At 30.7% G+C, this 10,640-nt stretch overlaps 1 protein-coding gene across 8 annotated transcripts; it reads right to left on the minus strand.

Annotated features, from left to right (window-relative positions):
• Positions 1 to 562: 562 nt before the first annotated feature.
• On the minus strand, positions 563 to 5,064 carry LOC112790666 (heterogeneous nuclear ribonucleoprotein 1). 8 transcript variants are annotated; one of them, XR_011881175.1, is made up of 6 exons: positions 4,643 to 4,983; positions 4,383 to 4,507; positions 3,775 to 3,996; positions 1,953 to 3,156; positions 1,342 to 1,456; positions 563 to 1,251 (listed from the first exon to the last, which is right to left on the minus strand). XR_011881175.1 is itself a non-coding variant. In XM_025833206.3 (5 exons), exons 3-5 carry the CDS (start codon positions 3,994 to 3,996, stop codon positions 1,238 to 1,240), a joined length of 1,440 nt encoding a protein of 479 aa, XP_025688991.1. In that variant the 5' UTR covers positions 4,383 to 4,507; positions 4,643 to 5,064; the 3' UTR covers positions 563 to 1,237. The 8 variants fall into 8 exon arrangements, 4 of the variants coding, with proteins under 4 accessions (XP_025688991.1, XP_025688985.1, XP_025688982.1 ...); XR_011881174.1 differs by having other exon boundaries at positions 3,775 to 4,001; positions 4,643 to 4,981; XR_003196769.3 differs by lacking the exon at positions 4,383 to 4,507 and having other exon boundaries at positions 3,775 to 4,001; positions 4,643 to 4,981.
• Positions 5,065 to 10,640: the final 5,576 nt, after the last annotated feature.

Below are 10,640 nucleotides of genomic sequence, written 5' to 3' on the forward strand. Positions count from 1 at the left end.
AGTTACTTCTGAAAAAATAGCTTATAAATAAATTATTTTGTATTGGATTTTTAGTTTTAAAAATGCTTATTTTATAGAAATGTGATAAAAAAAATAGTAATATTATGAGAGAAGTCATTTTTTTTAACTTCTCTATAAGCTCCTAAATAACTTCTTAAAAAACTGTAAATTGATTTTAAAAATTGTACCAAACATTAATACTACTATTTTTCATAAGTCAAAAATTCAAAAAAATTACTTTTGAAACTTTCCAAACGAACCCTTAGTGATTGATTTTTGGTATGCACATAACATTTTTGATTACTCTAACAACCAAACAAGATACAACCATGCTAAGGATACACCAAAAATTATCCACCAAATTAACAACAGGTATAAAATATATGTTAAAATATAAAATAAATATTGAAAATGAGTTAAACAACACATATATTTATATATAAATACATTGGTGCCGATTTGGAGGGTATGCACATAACATTTTTTAACAGAATATAGACAGAAGTCAGAACTTTGATTAAAAAAATAGACTGAAGTGTAAAGTTACATAACTCTAAAAAAATTAATAAACTGTTCATAAACTTTAATTATTTGATTGGGATCCCATAAAGGCAAATCCCACTCATGTTTTCACACTTGATAAAATCAAACTGCACCTCAACTTACAATTTGATCTCAGAATTACATATTCCAGACAAAAAAAAAAAGAAAGAAAAAAAGAAAAAAGTTGGTGACAAGAACAAACACCTTTGTGCCAGGCATTACAATGGCAAAAAGAAAAAAGAAAGAAATTCAAAAAAATTAATAATCCTCTATAATTAAACAAACTAACAAGGGGAGAAGGCGTCTCTGCCAAGACGCAATAGTACACTATTGCAACAAATCTTCTTGAGTATATATCCCGCAATCTGATTTTACACCTCAATCAAATTCCAAGAAAGGAACCCTAGTTCTTGAAAAATATAATCCACAAAAAGAAGAACAAAAAGGGAGGGGAAAAAAAAAGCGACCGATCGAAAAGGAACCGGAAACCATACACAAAATCACTTGTAACTGCTTTCTGTGTTTTTCGAATATGTATACTTCAAAACAAAAGAACACCTTTCTCTCTTGTTATATATATATATATGACTGATGCAGATTTTCTCTCATTATGAATTCACAAATACCTCATTTTAATTCTCTGACCAGTTTGCTTGATCTACTGTTACTGTGACATAACCAAATATCATATCTCCTAAGCAGCAATTCCTGAAGCAAAGATAAACATAGCAGATGTTTAGCAACTGCCGAAATAAAATGATTCGAAAATTCTATATAGGTTATTGAACAAGCTTATACTTTTTAATATTTTTTTTTTTGGATTTCCCATGGTATCCCCTAGATCAATAGGCCAAGGACTGATCCACTGCAGATCTGAGCTCCATTTAAAGGTTTGTTGCTGGCTAATGGGTTGCTGCATGCACAAAGCGGGATTCGAACTCTCGATAGGTCAACGCACATTAGTTGCTTATACTTTTAATTAGCTAAGCATCAGTCATCCACATTCAACATCAGATTGTGTGGTCTGTGTTTAAGCATTTTTCAAGTTGATATAGCTTAGAATTAAACATCGAATTACGACATGAATTTAAAAGGAAGTGATCTAGAAACCTAAGCATTTGGATCGACGCACGGAATAAATTCTACCTATGTATGCATATGTACAAGAAGGTGCAAGCAATAAATTCTACTCTGGATTGATGTTACTATCAAGAGTTTATCGAAAATCAGAATGAAGCTATGCATTGTTTAAAATTCAGCAACCAAGAATACTCGGTATATGCAAGTTATCAACTTGGTGATATTTAGCTTAAAGACATCAATGCAGAAAAGAAGTCCATCTTCTCAATTATAAAATATCTACCAGCCAATATTTTTTCAGATATAAGAATGAAGGAAAAGATGTTTACCTCTATTAGATTGTCTACTTGTAACATTGTAGCTTCCAATATAACCCTCAGAAGTCTTTACAGGGTCGTCTGAAGCAATACCACCAAGACCATAACCAAAAGAGCCAGAACCATCCATCTCAGAAGAAGCGGTTCGCCAAGCAGAGTCATTGTAAACTGAACCACTGCCAGTTCGGTATAAATCCCCATAGGATCCTTCAAAACTACCAGTTGATGCAGCGAACGTAGAGGATGGAGTCATACCCGTACCACTGTTTCTTCCATACCCTCCCCCGCCTAACCCAAAGCCGGATTCTCCACCTTCATAAACATTATTCCCCGTAGCATAGCCCGAAGCAGCTCCTCCGGCTTGGGATGGAATAGATGGACCCCAATTAGCACCACTATTTCCAATTGAAACACCAAAGCTCCCACTTCCAGATCCCAAGAAAGAACCAGGACTGACTGCGTTATTAGCGTTATTCAGGACTCCATTTCCCCAGACATTTCGAGAAGGTGAGTTCATAATAGAGTCGCTTCTGCTATTTCCCCCACTATAGCCTATAGGAGTGGTGTATCTGCTCGAGTTTCCACTGTAGAAAGGACTAAATACTCGACCGTATCCTATATTGCTCCCGTAACTAGAAGTTCCTCCATAGCTTGGGCTCAATCCTGACTCAAGATTCACTCCCATTCCATAAGCAGTGTTGCCGAATGGAGTAAACCCGCTTCTACCACTAGTAAGAGGACTAAACCTACCATCCATCCTGACGCCATATCCTCCTATTGGACTCATACTATAACCCTGAGCGTAGTTGTTTAGATAGCTACTGGCCCTATTTATACCATAGTTATATCCTATCAATGGACTTCGGCTGGGGCCAGGGGATAGCTCTTTCGGAACTGCTCTCTTGACTTCGACCAACTTTCCATTCAGTTCATGAAAAGTTTTATAAAGAACTCGATCCACAGCTTCTTCCGAATCAAATGTGATGAAGCCAAAACCTCTTGGCCTTTGAGTATTGTGATCATACATTACTACAACATCAGTAATTGTACCGAACTGATCAAAATACTTCTTGAAATCGCTTTCTGTGATAGTTGATGGCAAACCTCCAACAAAGATCTTTTTCGTGCGCCCAGGACCAGGAGAGGCATTCGCACTACCGGACTGTCTATTTATGGACTGCTGATCATCCCTAGGAACAGCTTTCTTTGCTTCAACCTGAAATTTAACCGAATATCAACAAAACATTTTCCGTTTCATATTCTGCTAAACTAAACAGGATCAAGTGTGATCTAATGTACATAAATTCAAGAACAACCAACTCTTGTTCCACTAGGTGGGACAACTAATGGATCAGGTGACACCATAACCCTGCTAACTTATCATCCTAAACATCCCCCTAATAACCAAATGATTGGGAGAATTGATTGTTTTTTTTGGGATTCCAAGACGTTGATTGTATTTATTGATACTTCTGGTCACATTGGAGAGGCTTGAACTCGAGACATCTGAGGGGGAGGGGGATCAAATGCCACTTGAGCTATGACTCATTGGCGTATTTACATTTTATCATCATATAGTGATTAGTAGGATGTTTAGGAGAATTTTTAGAATGCTCTACCATTGCTCATTATGTTAGAAAGTACATAATCAAGCCAATAGAGCCGAATCGATGCAAGATTTCATTCATTGGCAAAGTAGAAAATCTAAAGAGTAAGGACACAATGATCTCTATCAAAATCACAAGTTTAGAAAGGGTTAAATCAATTGAAGGCCACAAAAACACACAGTAGCAACACAATGCCAAGCATTTATATCTACAATTAAGCAACTCACCGTGCGGCCATCGATTATGTGCTTATCCACAATGACTCTCTCAGCAACAGCAGGATCAGCAAAGACAACAAAGCCGAAACCACGAGCACGACCGGTGGTGCGATCTCTCATGATCACAGCCTCTATAACCTCCCCATATTTTCCAAAATATTCCTTGAGACGTTCCTCATCGGTGTCCCAAGATATCCCTCCAATGAAGAGTTTGCCAAGATCCGATTCCATCTGTTCTGATATCAAACAACCAGTTAAACCATCAATCACCAACTTTCTATACTTTCTATATCGAGATTGAAGAGAATTCAATCAATTTGAGTCAAAAGTTAATGCCAAACCAAAAACACCAAAATCAAAAGCACTAAAAACTTAACAAAAACCGAAATTCAATAATCATTTCTAAATCATTCAATGAGGGAGAAAATTCAAGTCTAGGAATCAATCTAATCGAATGGTTTTGAAGATTAACAAGCACTCAAGCTCAATCTGCATAAAAATCCAATCTTTTTTCCTCCATCAACAAGTGCAAGAGCAAAGGCAAAAGCAAAACCGATCATAAATGTAGATGAAGAAGAATCTGCGAAGAATAAAAAAAATCACACAAAAAGACACACCTTAACTTAAAAATTCAGACAGAACCCAGTTTGATGCTTCGATCAGATACGAAGTGGGTTTTTGTCAAATTCGATCTAACAGCATCGGATCTTCCGAGTATCAGTCAAAAACCAAACTTTGTTATCTAATCTCAGAACCCCACAAAATAAAAAACCAGATCAGAGATGAAAATTTTCAGAAAGCTTCTTATTAGATCAAGGGACGACAAAAAAATAACATAATCGAGAAACCCAGATGAGAAAAAAAAATAAAAATTTACCATTTAAGGATGAAGATATAGGAAGAATCATGGGCATGGGAATTTCTTCTTTTTTTTTCCTTTTTTTTTTTTGATTGTTTTGGTTCTTTAAAATTTTCAATAAGAGGAAGAAAATCTGGGAATGAAAACAGAGGATGTGTTTATCATCCCCACTCTCGCTCTCTCTATTTATATATATCTCTCTCTTGCTTTTTTATCTCTTCTTCTTGGTAATTCCACTGTCTTAATTTAAAGGAAAAGAAAAGGAATTTGTAGCTAACAATTTTTATATTTATTTATAAATAGAGAGAGAGAGAGATTGCAATGGAGATCCTCTGGTGTAAGAAATATTTCGTTTGGAGGAGGCAAGAGATGACAACAAAGGTTGATTTATTTGTTTTTTTTTCTTTTTTTCTTTTATTTTTTTAGAAAATATGTAAATTATTAATTTGGGTTTGCTTAATTGGATTATATGTCTTTTTATTTTATTTTTTGAAAAAAGGAAAAACAATTTTTACAAGGCTTGTGTAGTAAGACTCTTGTTGAAAATGTAGTATTTGACTTAATTTGATAAGAAATGGTTTTATCAAATACAATCAAGTCTTCTTATATATCTCTTTCTTTTTTTCAATTATTTTTTATGTTAATGAGTTATTGGATTAACTTAAATAAATTTAATTATTAAAATAATTTGATCATGTCGTATTGATTGAGAAAATATATGCACACAAAAAATTAATTATTATATATTTATATATAAATATATATTTTATATAACGTGATTAATTTATTGATTAATTTTTTTATATATACGTAATATAATTGATAATTAAATTTTATTTTTTTATTTTTTATTATATCTCTTAATTCGATAAATTTATCATGAATTTGAATTTTATTTAAAAATTTTATTGGTTAATGAATTATGATATATACAGAAAAATTTAAATTTTTAATATTTACTTAATTGAACCAATAAAATAATTATTTAAATAATTTAAATTAGTTATAATTAAATTATATTTAAATAGACGGTAATTTCAATTTATATTAAAGATAGCTGTTTCTTTGAGTTAAAAATAATAAATTCTTATGCACATGCAACCAAGGAAATTCCATTAGTATTTGTAAGAAGGAAAATAATAATCTAAAACCGATATATATAATTATGACATTATCAATAGAGAGGTTGGATAGCCTAATTTAGTTAGCCTTTTTCCACACCCATACATCATTACAATTCCAAGCAAACTTCTCATGTTTTTCTAGGTTACTTATAAGTACTAGATATATTTAATAACGAACATATCTTATTCTAAATTAAGATGTATCAACCTTAGCTTTTATTATTACTAAATACTTGTTTTAATATTCTAAACTAAAAAGATAAAACATGATTAAACGGAAACATGGTAGCGCAAGAGAATAGGAAAAGAAAACACCCAAATGAGAGTTTGAGGCATCAGTTTCGGGGAGAAAGGGTGATTTTTGAGTTACCGAAATTGAGATTAAAAAATTAAGACTCAATATTATAAAAAATAGAAATACAAAAAACTAAAATTTCTAAAGATAAAAATTGAAATTTTATTAATATTTTTTTTTAAATTATCCTTATTCAAAATTTTATACTCTAAATTCACCTTTTACAATCTTTCATTTATATCTAACACTATTCTTCACAATCTTCTCCTAATTTATTTTGTTTTTCAGGCTCTTTCTTTTAATTTTACTCAATTAATTTCAATCTCTACTCTTTTAAATATAGTCTTAGTGAATAAGTGGTCTTAAGATTTCAATTGTTTAACTCAACCTTTTGGTATGAAAGTTATGTATTACGAAAGAAGTGTAATGAAAAAGGCAGCTACTCCCATGAAGATGCCAAAAACATCTTCTCATGATGATCCTTGTTTAAAAAGTGTAACTTATTTATTTTGCAACACTTTAAATAAAGGTAACACTTTTACTTCAAATAAAATCAAGTCCTACAATCTATCATCCAATGGTCAAAATGATATATCTTCACATGATGACAATCATTAAATCTTCATTGGAGTAGCCACCAATGAAAAATATGCATGTAGTTTTGTGGAAATGGCATGGTGGAAGAGATTTTAATCATGTATCATTGGTGTAAGGTGGAGTGAGAGTCCTCGTTTCGAACCTCCAATACTTACTTAAATAAGTGAGCGAGTTAACTATTCAACTAAGATACTTCGGCCGATTCTCACAGTTTAAAAAATGAATGCTGATTAGTGGCCCTGTTAGTTGCTAGTATGAAGAACCCATCAAAATTAGAGAAGCGCCTAGGATTATTATTTATTTAAGGACCAGAATTAGACGATTTCAATTATGATTTTAAAAGTACTATTAATGTTAATGATGATTTTGAACAAAAATAATAAATGTTAAAAATAATTTCAATTTTCACCCTAACCGTAAAGACCAAATAGTATTTATCCCTTAGAAAGGGAGGGAAATGAGAGGTGGCTGCTAATTGGCGAAAAAATTAGGATTAGAGTGATAAAGTTTATATATATAATGGAGTAATCAGCTTGGATTATTTTTGATTGGGTAATTGATTATTCGTACCCGTAAATAACCTTGATATCATCAGGTTTGTTGGCTATGAGGTATAGAAGTAATTAATCTAATCATTCTTCTATAAGTGATCTTAGAGTCACTTTCTCCATCAATAATCTAAGATGGATGCATAGAGTTCTCATCGCCTTAGCATCTTGCATATTAAACTTAGAACAATGCTAGGGGACCAGCAATTTTTGTGATTGTTAGCCATCAATGATGATTTAATGGTGTGAAATTGATGTGAGATTTCATCCAATGGCTCACCTTTTTCTGCTGGTTATATACTGGCCAAAATTCAATAAAACTGCTGTCCCCTAGATTTTTCCTTAAAGTTATTGCTCCTTGTACTACTTTGACTAATGGACATAGATTTTTTTCTCAATTCGTTTGATCTAAAATCTAAGTAAAAAGTTCTATTCTCCTATTATATTTATGTTAAAATTATTTTTTATCAATTTAACGAAGTGTTTGAATAATGATATCTTAGTTGCTTTAAAGATGATATCGTCAATATAAATTTGAATAAGCGAAAGCTCGTTATTTTGATAAAGAATGAACAAATTTTTTTTATGAATGTCTCTCTTAATAATCTTGTTTTGTTTCTAACGAACTTCCCATCTTTAAGTTTGTTTTTCATAGTCCTAATGATTGCTTTTCCTTTAGGTCTTGAAATTAAGTCACAGATTTGATTTTCTCACACTGTTCAAGTTTTTCTAGATAGTCTAATCAGGTTTTTTATGAGATCAATGCAGATTTGTTACTAAAAGAGAATCTGATTCAAACTCCTTCTAATATCTCTCCGAAGAATAAATTTCTAGACAAAATTTTGAGATCTAACACACCTTCATAGTTTTGGAATATCTTAGATTTTTCTCTTTTTTTTTTTACTTCATCCTTTTATTTCTCAATGACTTGAGGTGATGATTTTTGGTAAAGAATCTTTTCAAGATTCATCAATCTGTTATCCAATGGAGCTACAATAAGTATATAAAAAAAATTGTGATTATTAAAGGAGATTTCTAAACTAGATCTAATTTTATCATTAAAATTTAATGATTTTATGTAAAGATCTTTTTATTTATTTCTACAAGAAAGATCCAAACTAAAAAGAATACAATAACAACAACAACAACAAAGCTTTGTCCCATTAGGTAGAATCGGCTACATGAATCAAATGATGTCAAGAGACCGTTTATATGTAAATCTCATTTGACCATCTCATGAATGATCTTCTTAGATCTTCCTCTGCCTTTAAACATTTGTCAATCTTTCATTTCATACACTCTTCTGATTGAGTGTTCTGTCGATTTTCTTCTCACATGTCCAAACTAAAAAGAATAAAAAAAAATTAAGAAATCAAATTTTTCCTTAATTTTTGCTGCATTTTTAAAATAATTAGTGGTAGTTAATGCAAAAAATTGAATCAATAAACAATATGTTTGCTGCTTATGAAAAGAATGATATTTTTTTTCAATTTTTATCTTTTTGTTGGCCAAAGTTTTTTCAATATTATTACACAACGCTTCCAAGTTCCAACTAAGTAGAAGTTAAAACAAAAACAAAAGAACAAATAGAGGAATATAGGAACTACAAATACCAATCATGAGATGGCAAATTTCCAAGTGAAAGTGTAACTCTATCAAGAAAAAACACAAACACACGAGACAGTTGACTCCACAAGAGTCTCCGAGACTGATTGCACGACTACACTTTCACCACTAACCTTAGCTCTACTTCAAGAGCCATATTATTTGCTCCATAGAAAATGAGCAGATTTTAAGCTTTAATATTTCCATTTGTTTTGAGGAGAATAACCCACTATCAAAAAAAAGAAAAATGTTACTCATCCTTTAAATATTATCTTTTATTCGGCCTTTAAATTTAATATTTTATTATTTTAATTTTTTAACTAATCATATTTCTTATTTTTAAAAAATCACTTTTATTTTATTTAATTAATTATTATATTTGTCACCATTAAATTTATAACCACTTGCAATATATTGATTTTTGGCAAATCAAATCATAAATTTTGTAATGAATTTTCGTGAATTGATTTTTTAAAAATCACAGAAGTTTTCAAAAATAAATTAAACTCACTTTAATTAATTTTTTCTTATTTAAAATATTTAAATTTTATGTCAAAAACACAACTAAAATTAAATAAATAACATAAACACATCTAAAATTATGTATTGACATATCTAAATTATTGGCATTGTGGTTCTAAATTGCATATTAGATAGAGAAAAAATTAAATTCAAATACACATCTAAAATTATAAGAATGCACTCTAAATATTTTATCAACACATCTAAAATTCATGTAAAAAAATTTATATATGGACATGAAAACATAATGAACAACGTAAACACATCCAAAATTAGATATTAACACATCCAAATTAAGTTAAAATTACAACTTCCAAATTAAACATATGAGTGTAAAAAAAAGTATAATCACAAACACATTTAAAAAAAGATAAAAAAATAACACAGACATTTCTAATATTATGCATAAATTAAAAAATATAACCTTTTATTAAACTAAAAAAAGGATAACATATCTTCATGAATAAACTCAACAAATTTTTTTTAGATTTGTACAAGCAAAATTACCAAAGACAAAAAAAGAGTGAGACGCAGGGGAGGAGATAGGGAGAGGCGCGGGAGGAAGGGGCGGTTGCGTGCGGCGCAAGGGAAGAAACCGGGGACAGGGAGGTGCGCATCGACGGAGGAGGTGCAGGGATGTGTGCGCGGCACAGGAGAGGTGTGTGTCGCCAAAGAAAAAGATCGTCGCAGAAGAGATGCGCAGTATAGAAAAAGATGAAAGCGGCCACAGATGAGGAGGGGGAAGGGCTACAGCTCTAAATTTTTAGAGAGGATAGATTTTACTAATGAAAATCTGATTTGGAATATTTAAGATTTTGTTTGGAATTTATTAAGGTTTATAAGATTTAAGGTTAAAATTTTGACTTTTAATTCTAATTAAATTATTTTTGTAGATTGGTATTTAAATTTAAAAAAACAATAAATCTATTTTGATGTGTTGTTTTATTTTTTTAAATTAATGTAATAAAAAGTTAAATGAATGACTAATTTAAAGGATATCTAATTACAATGCAGAAAAAAAAAAGGTCCTTGTCATTAGCAAACAAAGATCATGTTTTAAAATAATAATAACAAAATTGTTTTGTATTTCAGCCGATACAAGAAGTTTACAATCTCAAAAATTAACAAAAATGTTATTTGTATATTAAAATTAATTACTAATTAAAAGTATAAATACATATAGAATTTAATTATGTATTTTATACTAATAACTGATTTTAATGACTAATTTTAATATACATATAACATAATTCGACTATAAGAAGGGTAAGCCCATCTAAGAGTAAATTGAGTGATGAAGCTAAAAGAAAAGGTTTTGATGATAA

This window comes from Arachis hypogaea, chromosome 1, assembly GCF_003086295.3.
Source record: "Arachis hypogaea cultivar Tifrunner chromosome 1, arahy.Tifrunner.gnm2.J5K5, whole genome shotgun sequence".
NCBI lineage: Eukaryota > Viridiplantae > Streptophyta > Magnoliopsida > Fabales > Fabaceae > Arachis > Arachis hypogaea.